Raw genomic sequence first — 20,527 nt, forward strand, 5'->3', positions numbered from 1 at the left:
ACCCCAGGAATTTGGAGATCCCGGGAACACAGAGACCCCTGGAGCAAATGCCCAGACTGCCGTGGAAGCCGCCATACCCGGCTGTGTCTTAGGCTGAGCCAACCAGAGAGGTGCCGTCGAGCTCTGTGCAGTCAGCTGCAGCCTGCCTCACCCAGCCTCCTGCATTTGCTCTCAGTTCCCAGTACTGGCCTGAGTCAGTAGCTAATTTTGTGAGTTGAGTTGGAGAACTTTTAGATGCAATTAAGAGTTAAATCCCGCCGGGAGGTGGTGGCTCACGCCTTTAATCCCAGCACTTGGGAGGCAGAGGCAGGTGGATTTCTGAGTTCAAGGCCAGCCTGGTCTACAGAGTGAGTTCCAGGACAGCCAGGGCTACACAGAGAAACCCCAGCCTGGTGTACAGAGTGAGTTCCAGGACAGCCAGGGATACACAGAGAAACCCTGTCTTGAAAACAAAAACAAAAACAAAACAAAAAAAAAAAAAGATTAAATCCCTGGAGGTTAATGGGACCGGATGCCTTTGCAGAGGATCCAAGTTTAGTTCCCGGTCTCCCACCTGTATGTAATTTCTGTTCAGGAGATCAGAAAGCCCACATCTGGCCTTCCTGGGCACCTATGTGGTTCACATACATACTTGCAGGCAAAACACTCATACATATCAAATATTCTTAAAAATCTAAATGCTTCAGGTCTGAACAAGCTGTAATTTATTAAAATTTACATCGGCATTTGTAGCAGATTGGTGTTTTCTGGTGCAAGCAAACTTGGAACTGCTCCAGGACAATTCCCCCTCCCGCGCCTGGCCAGGCAGGAGCAGAGCCTGCGGCAGCTGCCTCCTCTCCACCACCTACCCAGGTCTGTGTTTGCCCTCGCTGACCGCTCTGGAGCCCCTCGGGCAGTTACATATGCATGTGTTAGGGAATTACCGATGCTCCCAATGCGGGTTACCCTGGAGCCTCTGGGAGTATGTGCTAACTGTGCCTGACTCCCTGAACGATTGAAACACTGACTGGCCAAGCAAGGCAGCCATCAAGCCCTGAGCAGAGCTGTCGGCAGAGTGCCCTCCAGTGGCCATTGGGAGCACTGCATGCTCCCACTTGAATGTCTCATTTGTAGGACAGATGGCCTGTCTTTTCTCCCGGCCCTCTCCTCCTCCAAGGTGGGCAGTATCCAAGCGTGTAAAGTCTGTCAAGTGAAGTGGCTAAGGTGCAGATCAGGTTTCCCAGTCTCAGAAACTCATCAAAGGAGGCCTTTGCCTAGCACAACACGCAGAGAACCCGTGGGAAGGGGCGACTGAAGAAGGGTGCGCAGGCTGCTGCAAAAGTCAGCACACACACGTTTTCTGTGAACCAGTTCATGAGTGTTTATTTGGCCACCATCACCATCACCAGCCTTCGCGCTCTGGCCTCGCCTCCGCTGCACACGGGTGCCCGGCCAGAGCAGAATCAGGCAGACTTGGAAGCCTCCTCAGGGCTCGGGCTTTGGGCCTCTCCTTCTTGTTCCTCAAGCCTGGGTCTCTTCAGTTCGGGAGGCTCCTCCTGGGGCTCTCCAGGCAGCTCTGGAACATGAGCAGACGTAAGTTAGCAAGCAGTGAGGACGTCTGTGAGTCAGCGTGACATGAGATACAAAGCAAGAGGTGTAAATGGCCCCGGGGAAATCCGGCATGGCCGCGAGGAACAGATCCACAAGGCTGGTTCTCAGCCGAGGATGCGACAGGGTAAGAGGTGGCATCGGCGTGTAAGAGGTGGCTGTTCTTCCAAAGGACCTGAGTTCAGTTCCCAGCACACACATGGCAGCTCACAACCGTCTGTAATTCCATTTCCAGGGGATCTGAAATCCTCATACAGACATACACGCAGGCAAAACTGCAAACACCAGCCGTCATCAAGTGGGGAGACCCATCCCTCCAGAAACCACTAAAGCTCAGAGCACAGGGTCACTTCTCTCCATCGTAAGGCCAACCGCCACCAGAATGTCTGAAGGACGGTTCCAAAAGACACATTCTGGCCTCGCTGGAGCTGACCTAAAGTCAGGAGCGTCAGCCTCCAAAAGAACACACCTCCGACCCTCCCTTACCTGGCTGGGCCTCGTCTGCAGAGGGGGCAGGCCCGCTACCGGGCAGTGGACTTGGCGCAGGGTCTGCCCTCAATGGCGTTAAGTTTATTCTCCTGGATTACAAAAGGTAAAAGGTTGGAACGCTCATTAGTGTCGAAGGAGTGCTTGGGTGCAAAGCCAAGGTTCGAAGCCTGAAAGAGCGAGCACTCATTTCCCTGCAGAGCATATCCTGTGGGGTCTTAAATGTCACGTGGCTTGGGGGCTGGAGAGGCAGCTCAGCAGGTAAGAGCACCGACTGCTCTTCCAAAGGTCCCAAGTTCAAATCCCGGCAACCACACAGTGGCTCACAACCATCCGTAATGAGATCTGAGGCCCTCTTCTGGTGTGTCTGAAGACAGCTACAGTGTACTCACATATAATAAATAAATAAATCTTTTTAAAAAAAATGTCATGCTGCCTGGCCAGGGAGGCCAGTACAGCCGAGCCCTGCTGGTTAGGGGTCTGGCGCACACCTTGCTGAATGTGGACCCAAAACAAACATACACAGACACACACACACACACACACCTCTCCCCCCAAAAAACCCAAACAAAACACCCCATGGTGGGTTGTGTGACGGCTCAGTAGTTAAAGAGTGTTTGCTGCTGGGCTGGTAAAATGGCTCAGCACTGACTGCTCTTCCGAAGGTCATGAGTTCAAATCCCAGCAACCACACAGTGGCTCACAAGCACCTATAATGAGAAACAAATAAAAAAAAAGTGTTTGCTGCTCTGCCAGGGCCTAAGTGTAGTTCCCAGTACTATGTAGACAGCTCTAGAAAACCGTCACTCTGCTGGCCTCCAAAGTCACCTGTGTGTATGCACACACATGCAAACGTACACACACAAATTTTTTTTTAAATGCCTTCCTGGGCTGGAGAGATGGTGCAGAGGTTAAGAGCACTGGCTGCTCTTCTAGAGGTCTTGAGTTAAATTCCCAGCACCCACACAGTGGCTCACAACCATCTGTAATGGGATCTGATCCCCTCTTCTGGTGCGTCTGAAGACAGCTCGGTGTACACAGCAGGAAACTGGGAGGCTGGAGTGTGAGTCCAGCTGTAGGTCACCAGCCCAAACCACACTCACCCCACCTAGAGGATGAGAGGGAAGACAGACAGGTGGGACAGGAGGTGCGGTGCTGGGGACCACGGACATCAAAGATGCAGAAGGAAGGAAAACCCAGGCTCCCACCTGCTGGTGCAGAAGGATGAGGGCGGCCGCTACCATTTGTGTCTCGTGGATAAGCACTGAGTATAGAAGCGGGCCCAGAAAGGAACACATGACCTCCCTCAGATGAGGGATCAAAAAGACTGCTCTCTAGACTCTTCCTGTGTGTGGAGATGAGAGACCGAGACTGAGACAGGGTCTTGCCGGGACTGGTCTGGAACGTGAGGTTCAGGACACCCCTGACTCACAGTCCCCCTGCCTCAGCCTCCCAAGTGCGTGCTTAGAGACACACAGCATCACACCACCTGGATTGGTCTCACACAGACTGAAATGGCTGCTGAGGCTGGAGAAAGGGCAGGGATGAGAGCGCCTCAGCTCCACGGCTGGACAAGGAGCAACTTGTGGCGTGAGTCCTGGTGCACAGACAGGGATGTGGTTAGCAATGGGAAGCCTCAGGGCAGATGCGCTCTAAGGGCTAAGTGCTTATGCATGGAAGTGCTAAATCATCTGACTCGACCTGCACACACAGGACACGCCTATCAAAATACCACAGCGAGCTGGCTGAGCTGGCTGGGGGCAGCAGAAGTGGTGGTGGCGGTGGTGCACACCTTAATCTTAGCTCTTGGGGAGGCCGAAGCAGGTAGACCTCTGAGTTCAAGGTTTACAAGACAGTCAGGGCTACACATTGGAAAAAAAAACTGACTCAAAAAAAAATAAAACAATGTATCCCAACCACAAAATTATTTCATTGCTATTCTATAGCTGTAATTTTGCTGTTAAGAATCATAATGCACGCCGGGCGGTGGTGACTCACGCCTGTAATCCCAGCACTCTGGGAGGCAGAGGCAGGCGGATTTCTGAGTTTGAGGCCAGCCTGGTCTACAGAGTGAGTTCCAGGACAGCCAGGGCTATACAGAGAAACCCTGTCTCGGAAAAACCAAATCCAAAAAACCAAAAAAAAAAAAAAAAAAAAAAAGGAAGAATCATAATGCTAAGTATCAGATATGCAGGATAATCTGATAGGTGACCCCTGTGGGGCCCTGACCTGCAGGTTGAGAATCGCAGGTCTAGCAGATAATGTTAGGGGACACAGGGACACTAGTTCCTTCTTCCCTGTGCTACCCTCCTGCCCATAGAGTAAACAGTTTCACACACATCCCAACCCTGCAGTGCTGCCACGGGCCCAGGGCAACAAGACTGTGCACAGATGCTTTGGAGTCCATAAGCCAAAATAAGCCTTTCCTCCTTTCAAGTCGATCATTTCAAGCATTTAGTCGCCGTGTCAGGAAGGCTCCCGAAGCGGTGCTTCCTTGATTTCCTACATGCCAGGAGGTGTCTGGGGCCACTGAGCAGGACTGACTGAAAAAGGGGGGCACTTCCTGCCCTGTAGGCTTACAACCCAAGAGGACACAAGCCCCCGCCAACCATACTATGGGGGCCAGAGGTCAAGGGGACCAGGAAGAGAGAAGACGCATTCAGCTGGGTCTCGGGAGTTCTAATGTCTCCAGGAGTAGGTATCCAAGGCTCCTTCCCCCAGGAAGCAGGCCTGGAGATCTCAAAGGGCAGAGCGTACTCTGGGAACATGACGGGAATTGGGAGGCAAGGCTTAGAAGAGCCTCAGGACCTGACGGAAACCCATCTAGCACACGGAATCATGGGAAGAATGCTAGGCTTCCCCCCCAGACAGGAGTGCAGACAAAGGAGGGAGGTGAAACCTTCAATATTTGCTCGTGTGGGGCCCGTTTCACAGCGACACTGTTTTATCAAATGCTCTTACCGGGGGGCTGTCTTGCCCCATGTCTGCAGCGTGTTCAGCGTGACCCTGCGGGGTTGGGAGGCTTTCATGTTTTGACTAGCAGGCTGCAGGGTCTTCTCCTCAGAAGGCCGTGGCAGGGAGCTTTTGCCAGCCGGGAGAGCTGAGGGACTGTCCTTGATGGCAGGCGGAGCTGGAGACTGTGTGGTTGGTGAGGGGGTGGTACAGGGGCTGCTGGCGTCTTGGATTCTGTTGCTGGGGGTTCCTTCGGCTGATCTGGATCCGGGCGAAGATCCCTGGTGTGTCTGTTTCTTGGCTTTCTTTGCTGTGTCAGGAGTTCTTACGCTCAAAACTGGCTTCTCTTTCAAAGGTATGCCAAGTTCACCTTTCTCAAAGGTCACAAATGAGCAATAGCCATCCGTGGAGGAAACGGCCAAGAAGGCCCCGTCGCTGGACCTGGGTCCCCAGAACAAGAAAGAAGTCAGAGGTTTAACGATGTCGAGAGAGCACACTTTACCCTTCTCACGGCCAGTCGGGAAGCTGGCAACAACCACAGGCTTTGTTAGAACAGTCAGGGGAATGGCACAACGGAGCGCTTCAGACACCCAGTTTCCTTTCTCAATTCCACCTCAGTCCCCGAAGCCATCTTGATCTATGTATCTTCCTCTCAACTTCAATCTTTTCTTTCCCAACATAAAAAATAAATTCGGGGCCAGTGAGACGGCTTGGTCGGTATGGGTGCCTGATGATCAAAGCTGGACTCCTGGGTGCCACGTGAGGTGGCCGGAGAAGCGACCCCACAGAGTTGTCCTCGACCTCCATATGTGCGCTGTAGCACCCCACACATATACACACTAAATAAAAACATTTATATAACTAAATTGAAAGAAAAACAAGGGACCTACAGGGGTATTTCGGTTGGTCGAGCTCTTACCTAGTGTGCACGAGATCCCTGGTTCAGTCCCAAGCATGCACTGGGCATGCTAGTGCACACAAGGCCCCAGGTTCAGTGCCAAGTGTGAACTGGGCAGGTTAGTGTCCGCCTATTATCCATTGCACATAGGAAGAAGATGGACAGCCAGGACTGCAAGGTCATCTGAGGTACACGGTAAAGTGGAGGCCACCCTAAGCTACATGGGACTCGGGTGAGTGGCCAGCCTTGCGAGAGGCAATGGAGCCCACAGGGACCAAAGGCATCCGGGGACAGCTGTGTCAAGCAATACTGACAGGTAAGGTCTTTGACCAAAAGGTTCCCTGCGCTCCTTTGGAGCTCACTAGGATTTGCTGATTTGCTTCACCTCACAGGGCAATGGGCGTGGCACCAGAACTACTGCTGGGGAGACACGGCTCAGCAGTGTCTCTGTGCTCTGTTCACAGACCCGATGACCCGAGTTCAGATCTCTGGAACCTGTGTTGGAAGGAGAGGACAGACTCCTATAAGCTGTCCTCTGACCTTCCCATGAATACTGTGGTGCACGCACGCACGCAAAGTGACTTCCATTTTAATAAAAGTTCCGTCATGGACCAAATCTGAGATCTGTGGAAACAAACTTCCCTGGCTCAGAGGTCTATCCTCCACACCCGTCTGTTACTCACCAGGAAATGTCACTCAGGGTGTGGTAATGGATGTTAGACACATAGCCAAATGGGAAAGACTGCTGCGTGTCATACAGCAGTACTGAGTCCTCGGAGGCCACGGCAAACACCATCCGGTAGGGCAGGCTCACCAGCTCGGGACTGGGCTCCTCTGACGCTGTCTCTGTAAGTGAGGTCACAAAAACACAGTTCCCAAAGGAGAGAACCAAATCTGGAGCAACTGGTTCTCTCCTTTGGGGGAGGAAATGCCAGAGCACTAAAAGCTAGTTTGCGGGGCTGGAGAGGTGGCTCAGCAGTTAAGAGCAGTGACAACTCTTCCAAAGGTCCTGAGTTCAATTCCCAGCAACCACATGGTGGCTCACAACCATCTATAATAGGATCTGATGCCCTCTTCTGGTGTGTCTGAAGACAGCTACAATGTACTCATATAAATAAAATAAATCTTAAAAAAAAAAAAAAAGCTAGTTTGCTGTAAACCATACAGGAGGATTCAGTCCCTTGGCTGGCGAGATGGATCAGCAGGTAAACACACCTGCTACCACGCGGTTTGATTCACAGGACCCACGTGTGGAAGAACTGAGGGCTACAAGCTGTCCTCTGACCTGCACACATGCTACTGAGCTCACAGCACAGCCCCAACACACACGCCTGCACATGATAATAAGATAAAAAAAAAAGAGAGAGAATTCAAGCGGGTGTGGCACACCACTGTGCTCAGGAGGCAGAGGCAGGCGGATCTCTGTGAGTTTGAGGCCAGCCTGGTATACAGAATGAGTTCTAAGGCCTGTTACATAGAGAAACCATCTCAAAAGACAGAAAGAGGGGGAAAAAAATCAGTTCTCAGATTGACATGGGCATGAACGAGGCCGGACCAGTAACTAAGGACTTCTGAATGCCACGAACTGAGTGCAGTTTTCTGACAAGAAAATGGTTTCACTTAGGAACACTACCAAGTGATACTTTGATTTTAGTGAGAGAGAGAGAGAGAGAGAGAGAGAGAGAGAGAGAGAGAGAAAGAGAGAGAATCTCATTCTTTAGCCCAGGCTAGCCTATAATTCCCCATGCAGCCCAAATGAACCTCAGACTCAGGCGAGCCTCCCGGGCCAGCCTCTCCAGTGCTGGGATAACAGGTGTGGACCTCCATCCACGGCTGCTCAACTAACGTTTTTAGAGCTCTGTCGGGTTACCGATATCATTTACATTAAGGATTTAAAGGTTTAAAGTAGTGTCTGCTTCCATCATGAAGAATCAGGGACCAGTTTTCCCCTCCCAGATATACTAGGCCAAGCACGCGCAGCAGCTTTCCAGACAGGACACAGTGATCCTGAGGGGGGCCTGGCAGGCCCAGGGAGGGCAGAGAATCCAGGCCTGGCCTGAAGACTCCCCGCTGAAAGGCCGGGAGCCCGCATAGCTCAGGAAGATCAAGGCAGCTGGAGCGCTCCAGGCTGCATGTGAGTTGTCAGCTTAGTGCTGAGTGAGCAGGCTGAGGAAGAGCCCCGGAGGAGGAGGAGGACCTCGCAGCCTCCAGCATCGAGCCTCGGAGGAGGAGGAGGAGGAGGACGAGGAAGACCTCGCAGACTCCAGCATCAGCTAATATGCTGATAAGCCTTAAGGCTTAGTGTGTACGACTCTAGGCTTAATCCTCAGCACCACCTAAAACCAAGGAGACCCCACTGTCAGGTCCCTCTGATACGTGACAGTGAGTCTGACGTCAGCTTAGACTCTGTCCACGTAAACACAGAAAAAGCCACGTAACAACAGAAAGCCTAGTTGTAAAATAAGTCAGTACTAATGTACTTCCTAACATTGCTGTAGATGAGAAAGTCTATTCTGGACAACGAGAGAAAGACATGCTATGTGTCATGGGACACTACATATGAATATGCATGTCAAAATGTTTCACAGCAAATATTACATTATATACACACCAAACATCTCATGGTGCCTCCAGAAATACATAATTTTTACATGCTAAATGAACAAAATTAAAAACCTGAGCCAAATCCACAGTTTTCCCCACAGGACAGACATACACCCCCACCCCCAAACACACACATACACAGCAGTTCCGATGGTACCTGCTTGCGCCACCGGCCTCAATTCAAAGTAGACAGGACAGCAGCGGACAGCTAGAGTGGCTTTCCCAGGGCACGGAAGGTGGGCAATTGGCCTGCGAGGGTGACCGCTGGTTAGCAACAGGTGCTGATGCTCATCAGAGGCAAAAAGGGCAAGCCCAGGACATCCCCGCGTCTGTGTACCTTTTCAGATGTTTTCTGGAGAACACGTAAGTGGTGTTTGTCACATTCTCACCAGACTCCATACATCCGGCTGCAGAGTGGGGGAGGGAGGGAAGAGAGAACCACTGTCACACTGTTTGTCAGCAAAGGCCTGCAAGCCTCCCCGTCCAGCTTGCAGAACACCCTCCCCTCAAGTGGAACTCTGACAGCGCATCTGTGACAGAGACAACACAAATGCTCCCTCTGTGTGGCCCCACTCTCTGCTCCACCTGAGTGAGGGCCCCAGGCCAGGAGCTTCCACTCGTAAAATCCCGCTGCGCTGGAGAAGAGACATCCAGCTGAGGGAGCCCCGTGCTGGCTCCAGCTGCCAGCACGTGAGCCTCAAGTCTGTTCCCAGCGTTCAGACCTTGGCCGTCCATCTCTGAGGCAGCCGTCGAGTAGTCAGGAGACCCAGCCCATACTGCAGCCTCCTGCCTCCCGCAGGAGGCGTCACATGGTATAAAGCATACTCGTGCCTTCTTTTTTTCCTAAGATTTACTTATTTTGATGTGAGCACACTGTCGCTGTCTTCAGACACCCCAGAAGAGGGCATCGGATCCTACTCCAGATGGTTGTGAGCCACCACGTAGTTGCTGGGAATTGAACTCAGGACTCTGGAAGAGCAGTCAGTGCTCTTAACTGCTGAGCCATCTCTCCAGCCCCTATGCATGCCATCTTAATATGTGACCAATCTGGAACTGCAAGGGAGGACTCTGCTCCTGCTTTTGTATACAGCTATCCAAGGCCCACCCCCCACCCCCACTATCCCACTGTGACAAGCCAAGGCTGGTTCTGTCTCCCTGGACACACACAGGCACACACACTCCCACACAGTGGTCTTTTTGGTGAATTTCTTGTAAGAACAGAGAATTGCATGTTTCCTATTTGCTTGTTTGTCAACAGCTCATAAAAGTCAGCTCATGGGCCGAAGAGATGGCTCAGCAGTTAAGATCACTGACTGCTTTCCAGAGGTCCTGAGTTCAATTCCCAGCAACCACATGGTGGCTCACAACCATCTGTAATGGGATCCAATGCGTCTTCTTGTGTCTGAGGATAGCGACAATGTACTCACATACATGAAATAAATAAATCTTTAAGAAAGTCAGCGCAATACCTCTGTTTGGTCAGAAAACCAACGTCCTCTGCCAAGAAGTACTGATCTGGGGGCTTTAGAGACTGGGTTGGGTGGGGAGGTTGGCTGATTGATTTGTTTGGTTTTGATTTGTTTGAGCCAGGGTCTCACACATCCTCAGCTGGTCTTGAACTCACTACAGAGCCAAGGATGGCCTCGCTCTTCTCCCACCTCCAGCTGCCAAGTGTTGATTATGGCCAAACGCCGCCACGTGTAGTGACATATTCAGTTAGAAATTCCTGTGATTTCTTGGCTAAGGAATTGTGTCTCAGCTGTGAGGCGCAGAGATTGGATGGCCTTACCAGGCTGCATTCTAAACAAGCATTCTAAACAAGCCGCATTCCCAGCTCCTGCTCAGCTCTGATAGGAACTGTTACTTTTTTTTCAACCTGAACAGAATAGAAACATCTATATTGTCACACAGTTCAGTTTGTGCATTTACCTGTTCCCTGGCTGTTCCCGGATGTAATCTGTACCTAGCTTTTATTCACGCATTGATCTTTCTGTGGTGCTAAGGGGTGACCCCAGAGTCATACAAACCTCAGACAACACCCGACTAAAGAGCTTCATCTAAGTCCTTGTTTTTTCTTTCAGGTTTTCTTTTGTGTTTTGTTTTCTTGCCAATTGAGCTGGCGCTGTACAGGATACATTGTATCAAAGGCATCAGGTGCCGCTTCCATTAAGTCATTATGTGTCTACGGCTTTCTTCTGCTACACCTTTACCATATGAAGTTATCCCAGCCAGGCCTGGGCTACACACCTATAATCCCAGCATTCAGGAAACAGGATCATCTTCAGCTACATAAGTTCAGGACCAGCCTGAGCTACATGAGACCATTTCTCAGAGGACAAACGGGATGTAGTCGGTTGGTAGAAGGCTTGCATCACCACCCCGCTCACACCCGCAGGAGCTGAAGTGTCATGGAACAGAAACAGAGACGTCCCTGTGGGGCTATCACACCCCCATGTCACTTGTCACCAGACACACCTGGAGTGAGGAGCAAAGAGCCGTCTGGAGTAAAGGTGAGTCTCCGGAAGAACGACTTCATGCTGTCGTCATGAAACATCCGGAAACTTCTTGCCTGTGGTGACAGAGCTTGAAGTCACTCTCCACAAAGGCTCACCACTTAGAACTGGCACGCCAACAAGGTAGTCCAAGGGGAAGTCTCATCAGTCAGGTGAGTACCTCGATTTGGCAGCAAGGACGACCCCACCCCACCCCCCAAATCTCAGAGTAGAAGGGAGTGGCAAGGTAGTTTATGTTGGGCTGGTGAATGGCTCCCAGGGTAAAAGGCACTTTGTTGCCAAGCCTGTCGACCTGAGTTCCCAGGACTCATACAGTGCACTGAGGGAACGGACTCCTGACCTTCATAAGCACACTGTAACATGTGTGTGCACATTCCTGCATGCACACTCACACTCACACACACACTCTTGCACACATACACTCACACATGTGCTCAAACACACACACCACACACACATCCATGCATATACACATACCGAAGACATGAGTGCATGCACACATCACACACACAACACATATGTGCACCCATGAAATAATAGTAAGTATTTCCTACCTCTCCTTCAGGCACTTGTCCAGAGAGCATCTTTGAAATGTTGAAAGCCACACGCTTCTTCTGGGTGCTATAGACCCTCAGCACCCTGAAGAAAGAGAAGTCTGAGCCCCATCCCAGCATGGGAACTGGGTCTCACACAGTAACAACCTACTGAGTCTGCGGGTGCCACACTGCCTCAGCTGGGCCATTACAGATGTCCAGATTTCCCTGAGGAACGGAGAGGAGGCCACAGCCACCTGAGCAGGCCTCAGAGGGGAAATAGGATGCAGATTTGCTTTTACCTCATTCCCCTAATGTATTCCTTGCTGAATAGACAGTTCAGCTCCTTACACAACCAAGATCCAATCCCAATTTTTGAGCAGTAAACATCTGGCCCAATGGCGACCTGTATGACTATAATGACATTTGTTTTGTGTGGACACTCTTGTTCACAGGGCTTTACAGGAGTAAGGAATGCTGGATAGAGTGAGTCACGCCTGTGATTCCTGCGCACAGAAGGCTGAGCCAGTCTTGGTTTTGGAGTGAGATATCAGAAGGCTGAGGCAGGGGGATGATCAGTAAGATATAGTGGTGTTCCCCTCACTCCCTAAAAGAGCAAAGATGGAAAATGCTGGCAAATGAGTCAGGCTCTCAAGTCACACACTTCTTCTGGGTGCTATAGACCCAGTTCCCAGTAACCGAACTGCTCTCACGTGCCTCACTGAGACATCAGAAAATGCACAGCCCTCAGAACCTGACAGGAGCACTACAGTAAACAAGCCCTAACCCTTACATATTGTTTTTATTTTAGGCCCATATTCAACTTTTAAATTAAAAGCAGTTGAGGATGGGGATCTAGCTCAGCTCCCCACCCTGACCCCCAGTGCTTGCTGAGCAGGCAAGACGCCTGTATTCGGACTCGAGCACCAAACAACCAGGGCCGGCTGTAATCCTAGCCGTGAGGAGATGGAACCAAGAGGCTGTCAAGATCAAAGACAGCCTTGGGTAAGCAGAAAGGCCAGCCTGAACTACATGAAACACTGTCTCAAAAACAAAAGCAACGAAAAGCAACAATGGGGGTCTGGGAGATAGCTCCCTCAGGAGCACGGGCTGCTCTTGCAGAGGTTCAGTTCCTAGCACCACACAGTGGCTCACAGTGGCTGTAGTTCCACTTCCAGGGGATTTGACATCTGTCTTCTGTCCTCTGTGGCCATACATGTGGTGCACCTATGTACATGCAGGCTAACATTCATACACATAAAAATAAAAACTGCGATCAGAGGTGAGGTGTGGACCCTGCCTGGCACCAGTGAGGGTCTGCGTTTGATCCGAGCGCCGTGAAAAATGTGAGGTGAACAATCAGTCCCCTCCCTCTGCTGGCTTGTCTCCTTGAGATCGAGTGTGATTCAGCTTATTTGACGTTAAAAGCTCTTCCTAACGGGGCTAAGAGCACGCACTACTCTTATAGAGAAGCCCAGTCTGTTCCCAGCACTGACAGCTCACAACTGTAACTCCAGCCCCAGGGATCCATGGCCCTCTTCTGGCCTGAGGGCACCAGGCACACACCTGGTACAAAGACGCACACAAGAGTTCTTTCTGCATCAATTCACCCACCCAGAAAGGTCCACTGGCGTCAGCTCTGCACAGGGCACCTGGCCTAACCAGCTCTAATTCCTGTCTTGTCAGAGTAAGCAGATCAGAACAAACCAGCCAAAGCTGGACTGTCAGCCCTTAGCAAGGGAAACACTAGCCAAAATGCTCATGTCACTTACGAACCTGTCACAACTCAGGGTGGCAATATATTGGCCCAAAGGATCCCAGGTCACTCCTTGCACATAACTTTTATGCTCGTTGAAAATGGAAATCTTCTGTCCTACAAAGAAGCATGAGAAAGTTATCATGGAGACTTCCGGGAAGCGTGTTGCAGGAACCACAACTTCTGCACAGTCTCCTACTTCTAGTCCACCATTCTGCAAGCAGCCCCAGAGAGGCTGTGTTCTAAATCCTGAAGCAGGCTCAGGGGACCCACAGCCCCCGCCCCCCCATCACAGCCCTCAAGGCATGCACAGCAAGCATGAGGCTGGGTGGGTTATAAAAGTAGGCGCGATGTCAGAGCCCTCAGCTTAGTTCTCTGGATAGGGTAGTATGGTAGTTTGAAAGAAAATGGCCCCCACAGGCTCCAAGGGAGTTGGCACTACCAGGAGGTGTGGCCATGTTAAAGTAGGTGTGGTTTCATTGGAGGAAGTGTGTCTAAGTTCACTTCCTGCTGCCCGAGGATCCAGGGTGAGCTCTCAGCTACCTCTCCAGCATGTCTGCCTGCGTGCTGCAATGCTTCCCACCATGATGATAACGGACTGAACCTCTGAAACTGTAAGCCAGCCCCAGTTCACAGTTGTCCTTCATAAGAGTAGTCTCGGTCTCGGTCGCTGGGCGTGGTGGTGCACGCCTGTAATCCCAGCACTTGGGAGGCAGAGGCAGATGGATTTCTAAGTTCGAGGCCAGCCTGGTCTACAGAGTGAGTTCCAGGACAGCCAGAACCACACAGAGAAACCCTGTCTCAAAAAACCAAAAAAAAACAAAACAAAACAAGAGTTGTCTCGGTCATGGTGTCTCCTCACAGCGGTCAAACCCTAAGAAGGTGGGATGGGGTGGGAGGGTGACATACACAATAGAGAGCCTCTCACTCGAAGCCAGGAGTGGCAATGTTGACCTGCTGACGTGAAGGGGAAGAGCCAGAAATAAGATGAAAGGGAAACGAGACACAGCATAGCTAGAGCTTTGTAGGCAAGGAAAGACACTGGCAAAGAGGAGGTTCAGGGGTTCAAGGCTAGCTTTGGTTACAAAGAGCTTCAAGGTAAACAAACAAACAAACAAACAAACCAGAGTTTGGAAAATATGATAGAAGAGTGCCAAGTTAGGCTGCAGACAGGGAAAGATGGATGGGTGGGGCCTGAGCAGGTCAGGCCAACAACGGATCCTATGTCTAGGCTCTGCTTCCTGTGTCCCTTCACTCTTTGTCCTACACATCTTGTATTTTTGCTTTCTAAGCTTGCTACAATCGATCAAAACACTCCTCCTAAGAGTGAACCACAGGGCCAGGCAGTGGTGGCGCACTCCTGTAATCCCAGCACTCTGGGAGGCAGAGGCAGGTGGATTTCTGAGTTCGAGGCCAGCCTGGTCTACAGAGTGAGTTCCAGGACAGCCACGGCTACACAGAGAAACCCTGTCTCCAAAAAACCAAATCCAAAAAAAAAAAGAGTGAACCACAGGACAGAGTCTAAACTTAGTTGATTTAAGGCTTTTTCTTTCAGTGCAATTAATCTGATGAATCACTTTACCTTAGCCTCAGGTAGACTCTTTGAACAAGAGCAAAAAGCAGCTACATTCTGCACCAAAATATCAGAACAGTCTCCAGGCACAAACTAAAATTCTTCTCTTCTGAACATCTAGAGCACAGTTCCAATCACCCTCACTCAGCACCAATGTCTTCCATATTCCTACTAGGATGGTCCATTGGGCCCCACTAAAAGCATTTCAGTGCTTCCAAATCCAAAGTCCCAAAATCCACATTCTTCTAAACAAAAGCAAAGTCAGGCCTATCACAACAATACCCAAGTCCCTGGTACTAAGTTCTCTCTTAGTTACGGTTTTACGGCTATGAATCTGACACCAGGACCAAGGCAACTCTCCTAAAGGACAACATTTAACTGGGTCTGGCTAACAGGTTCAGAGGGTCAGTGCATTATCATTGCGGTGGGAAGCATGGCGGCCTGCAGGCAAATGTGGTGCTGGAGGAGGAGCTGAGAGTTCTGTCTTGAACCAAAGGCAGCCCGGAGGAGACTGTCTTCTGCAGGCAGCCAGGAAGAGGGCCTCTTCTGCACAGGGCAGAACCTGAGCATAGGACCTCAGTGGCCACGCCCATGGTGACATGCTGCCCTCAACAAGGCCACACATCCTAATAGTGCTACTTCCCATGGGACAAGCATATACAAACAACCTCGTACTTCCTTCTATAAGTTTCTTGGGTCATGGTGTCTTATCACAACAATAGAAAAGTAACCGAGACCTGGGTTAATAGACCAGGAAACAGAACCCTGGGACCTGAGTTTCTCAAGTAAAGACTTTGGAAGACAGAAGGAGACAAGAACGCTGGATTCGTCACCTGGCCGACCCTGGCAGAATGAAATAATGAAAGTCTGGGCAACGCCTGGATTTCAGCCTCTGCAAAACAGTTCCCGACTCGGCATCCCTAACCTGGTATCTCCTAAATCCTTGTAGCAGCAAAAACAAAGCACTTGACCTGGAGCTGAGGTCAGAGCCCTAACGGCTCTCACACAGGACCCCAAGTGTGGTGGTTCCTGGTACCCAGCCTGGGAGCCTCACAGCTGCCTGCAACACCAGCTCCCGGGGATCAGGCAACCTGGTCTGGATTTCATGGGCACTGCATGCATGTGTACATACATAAACAAATAAGTATACAGCTCACCTTTATTGACATCCCATATGATAACAGTGTTATCCACAGAAGCAGAGGCCATCAAATTCCCATCCGTTGCCCAGCAAATATCATACACATCTTCTAAGTGGCCCCTAGAGCCCAAAGATAGAAGGAATAACATTATTACTGCAAAAAGAGAAAAGCTATCAAAAAGTTCAAAGTCACCAGGCAGTGGTAGTGTATGCCCTGGGAAGGCAGAGGCAGAAGGATCTCTGAGTCCAAGGCCAGCCTGGTCTACAGTGTGAGTTCTAGGACAGCCAGGGCTACACAGAGAAACCCTGTCTCCAAAAACTGGGAGGAAAAGAAAGAGTTCAAAGTCTGGACCCACGCATTGGAATTAGACTCTGGGGATTTTCTGTGGGGCTGTGTCAGCCCTGGCTGTAAACAGCTGTTTGCAAAGACATCTGAATGGAATGTGAACCAAGGGGCATCACAGGCCCACACTGATAATCCAAGCACTAGGAAGCCGAGGGAAGAGGGTGGAACATTCAAGGCCAGCCTGGGTTACACAGCTAGACTAGCCTGGCTCAAAAACCAGATGTAGGAAGACCTGATTTCTTTTTTTACCAAGGGAAACTTCATAATAGGAAAAAAAAATCTATTTTTATAACATTTTAATTCTTTATTGTCGCATAAAGTAGGCAAAGGCTTTAAGTTAGGCACATAAACTATTGAGGTATTCAGGCTGTAAAGAGGAAGCTGCTTGGGGGCTGGAGCTTAACCACACCTGCTGCTCATACAGAGAAGTCAGGCTTTGTTCTCGGGTACCACAGAACCCCTGTGACCTCAGCTCCGGGGGATCTGCTGCCCTCTTCTGACCTCAGCAAGTACTCACACACACATAACATTTATAATCATAAACAACTGTAAATTAGAATAACCAGAATACACCTTTAATTAAAAATGAATTGGGTAGGCGGTGGTGGCGCATGCCTTTAGTTGCAGCACTTGGGAGGCAGAGGCAGGAGGATCTCTGAGTTCGAGGCCAGCCTGGTCTACAGAGTGAGTTCCAGGACAGCCAGGGCTATACAGAGAAACCCTGTCTCAAAAACCAGAAAACCAAAGACCAAAATGTATTTTAGCCAGGCGGTGGTGGTGCACGCCTGTAATCCCAGCACTCTGGGAGGCAGAGGCAGGCGGATTTCTGAGTTCGAGGCCAGCCTGGTTTACAGAGTGAGTTCCAGGACAGCCAGGGCTACACAGAGGAACCCTGACTCGAAAAAAACAAATCAAAAAAAAAAAAAAAAAGAATTGGGGCCGTGGTCCCTCCCCTGTTACCTCAAAGTCTTTACCACAGTCCAGTTCTCCTTGTTTAGCTGAGCCTCGTCTTCATCCTGGAAGGCGGTCTGCTCTGGTTCCTTGCTGTCATTCATCTTCCACAGCAGAATGGCGGCATCTGTGAGGTAAATCCGTAGAGCATGAGCCAGGCCCTCCCATGCCCTCCTTCACATCTGGAGTTTTAGGGTATTCTCTATGTTTTATGTTGCGCAATGGACTCTCTGGCCATGAAGAGTCACTCACATCCAAGAATACGGTCAGGCAGTGCCTGGTTGGTAGTGCATGCCTGTAATCCGGCCCTTGAGGGTCTGAGGCAGGAGGATCTGAAGTGCAAGGTTACATGGTGAGTTTGAGGTTAGCCTGGGCTACATGAGACCCTAGCTTGGAAAAACACAAAAAATTTGAACAGGACTAGTAAATCTGCCTATTTCACTCGAGAGAACAGATCCCATCTAGGATCACCATACATAGAAGAATGTATTCTTCTGGGCAAAATAACCCAGGAAATATAGACAATAACCCAAAATGACCGCACTGAGAAACAAGAGAACAACTTAGAGATGGCTGGTCAGGAAGAGGAAAGGTGAGGGTGTGCGGACCATGCCTGCGGAGCTCCATCTTGATGCACACCCACCTCACAGGGCCCCCATGAAGACCTGCATAAAGCACCTACAGCCCATGGCTTGGATACGTCAGCCTGACATGGTAATGGTCTGAACCTAACAATCTCTCCTGGGGTGACTATAGGCTCACTGTGTAACATGATCCTTTTAGCATGTGCAGAAAGGCCAGCGAACAAGGAAGCAGGAAATATAGACAAAAAGAGTTCACTCAAAGCGACCTGGAATCCTGCTAGAGATGAGATGGCTGGACAGACAGATCAACACTCTCCATGAGCAGACGAAAGGGAGGCTTCGGTCTTCAAGGCTAAGGGACTTTGTAATGAGGAACTGCCCTACGGCCACCTCATAGGAGACAGCCCACCGGACCCTCAACGCTGCTGTTCCACTTACAACAAATGTGTGAATGCATGCACAGGGTATGTGTGTACAATGTATGCATAGGCACAGACACTCACACACCACATATTCTGGGCATTAGGGCACAGAATGCAACTGTGCTTCTTTTTCCAAACAAAAACTAAGGTTTGTTTTACTTTCTACTGCTGTCTAGAGTATTTAATGTATGGTATGAGGATTACTTTTTCTGTATTCTTTTATCTCATTTAAACACAGGCGCACAATACAAATCAATCAACGTTAAACAGGCACACATTCTGAGAACATTCCCAAAGCCCATTAATTACACAGAGGTGCTGTGCTGACTCTGACAACCAGACAAGTCCCTGGGATGCTGACAGATCTACCACACCTAACCAGCCTACAGGCAACAAATGGAGAAAGAACTATTTTCAGATATATCTTCTGAGTTTAACCTGTGTCCTCCATCTTCCCACTCTGACACACTCTCTCTAAATGTTTCGTGTTAAGTGAGGTGAAAGGCAGACAGGGAAATAGAGAGACACGATCAGCTCAGATCTCATTGGCTGATTTTCTTTCCTTGAAAAGAACTGTTTAGCCAGGGCTGGTCTTGAATTCTCAATCCTCCTGTCTCAGCTTTCAACATGCTGTGATCACTGGTCCATGTCACCCCCAGCTCAAATGTCATTATTAGACAGGAGATTCGTCAGTTTTCAGGATTGTTAAGTACAATACCTACCGTCTCCTCCAGATGCTAAAATTTCCCCAGTTGGAGAAAAGCGTACAACATTGACAGCTTTGGTGTGCCGAGCAAGATTGGAGAGGAATTCCACAATGGCTTTCCCATCTGGCCCCTTCTCTACCTTCCAGATCTGTCGGCAAAGCATACATTGAAGAAACATACTAGCCACCTCCTAACTCCCTTCCAGGAGACAGCTACTTATTTGCTGGCAGAAAATGCAATTTCCTTTTTGAAACTTTGTAAATCAAAGGAAGTATTAGCAAAAATGCAAACCATCAGTCCCCTTATCTGCTGTTCCCCCTTTCCAGTTCTTTTTAGAACAGATGGGCAAAGCACAGGAGCTATGCTCAGTATTACTATTTTGTGACAAGGTCTCACCTAGCCCAGGCTGGCCTCAAACTCACTACTGTTAAGAATCTCAAACTTCAGATCCTCCGTCTGTATCTTATGGGTATTGAGGGGGAGGGGTACAAGCCTGGCACCACACAGTTCTTCCTAGTTTAGTATTCTAAAATACTGAGAACCCACTTGTAACAATGTAGCAAATGTCAAGAAAGCTAATTTTCCCAGCATTCCTTGCTTACCCTAGGCCTCAGAACTTAGTATACTGGACTGATGGCAAACTGACTTGAGTTGCTGCCTTCAGTTTTAAACAAAGAAATGAAAACTTGCGCTCCATGTAGAACCTCCCTGTATCCTCCCGCCGGTCCATTTACCCTGACAGCGGTGTCCACCCCCGCGGATGCCAGTCTGTGGATCTTCCAGGCTGCCCCATGCTGGAAATCCAGGCTGTACACTGGCTCCTTGTTGTGCCAGGCGATTTCACACGTGATCACTTTCATCCTCTAGCGTCTCCGCAAGGCAAAGGGACTTTGCTGGAAACGTTATCAAAGAGTTAAACAGCGGCGCTGGAACAGCAAGGGCGAACGGGTAAACAGCGCAGAAGTTACTAGCAACGCCGACGGCCCAGACACCCGCAATCTTCAGGTAAAACGCTCGCGCAGGCGGAGACCTCCATCAATGCACGGTTCCGGAAGAGAAAGAAACTAAACACCCAGATGGAAGCGAGGCCGGGCAGCAAAGAGCATCGCGCTGAGGTGGGGTCCCAGGGACCGGTACCGGGGTACGGGAAGTCATCTCGGGGAGCGACAAGGGAGGGAATTCGCGCCGAGGGGCGCGGGTGCGTGCGGCTCAGCCCGGCCTGGCGGGAGGCGCGAGAGTCCCGGTCCCGGTAGAAACTGCGGGCAGGGATGAACTAGCCTCTCGCCTGCGCCGAGATCAGGACCCGCGGCCCCGGAGGGCAGCTGCAGCCCAACCCAGGCCAGAGGCGCGGAAACAGGGTATCAGCAAGAGACCTACCTGCAGAGACTCGGTAAACTCGGAGCCTCCACCGCCCGCAGCTTCCCGCGCGCCGCAGGCCACGCCTCCGGCCACGCCTCTTAGAGGGCGTGAGCTC

The 20,527-nt window shown here is 50.4% G+C and overlaps 1 protein-coding gene across 2 annotated transcripts; it reads right to left on the reverse strand.

Moving 5' to 3' along the window:
• Nucleotides 1-681: 681 nt before the first annotated feature.
• On the reverse strand, nt 682-20,527 carry Chaf1b (chromatin assembly factor 1 subunit B). Of its 2 annotated transcripts, XM_052158543.1 has the most exons (14): nt 20,431-20,527; nt 19,788-19,946; nt 19,069-19,201; nt 17,350-17,467; nt 16,060-16,163; nt 13,350-13,446; nt 11,595-11,679; nt 11,003-11,096; nt 8,865-8,934; nt 8,685-8,776; nt 6,607-6,769; nt 5,035-5,466; nt 2,074-2,165; nt 682-1,555 (listed from the first exon to the last, which is right to left on the reverse strand). In XM_052158543.1, the coding sequence occupies exons 2-14, from the start codon at nt 19,911-19,913 to the stop codon at nt 1,443-1,445; spliced, it is 1,719 nt and encodes a 572-aa protein (XP_052014503.1). In that variant the 5' UTR covers nt 19,914-19,946; nt 20,431-20,527; the 3' UTR covers nt 682-1,442. The 2 variants fall into 2 exon arrangements, with proteins under 2 accessions (XP_052014503.1, XP_052014505.1); XM_052158545.1 differs by lacking the exon at nt 20,431-20,527 and having other exon boundaries at nt 19,788-19,971.

Source organism: Apodemus sylvaticus, chromosome 15 (assembly GCF_947179515.1).
Source record: "Apodemus sylvaticus chromosome 15, mApoSyl1.1, whole genome shotgun sequence".
NCBI lineage: Eukaryota > Metazoa > Chordata > Mammalia > Rodentia > Muridae > Apodemus > Apodemus sylvaticus.

Excerpts from the sequence above, each read along its gene's own strand:
- Chaf1b (XM_052158543.1), bottom strand. The coding sequence starts at position 19,913 with ATGAAAGTGATCACGTGTGAAATCGCCTGGCACAACAAGGAGCCAGTG. Across the intron at positions 11,097-11,594 it reads GACAAGTGCCTGAAGGAGAG|GCAAGAAGTTTCCGGATGTT; the intron begins GTAGGAAATACT and ends CTGTCACCACAG. Across the intron at positions 5,467-6,606 it reads ACCCTGAGTGACATTTCCTG|GTCCAGCGACGGGGCCTTCT; the intron begins GTGAGTAACAGA and ends CTGGGGACCCAG.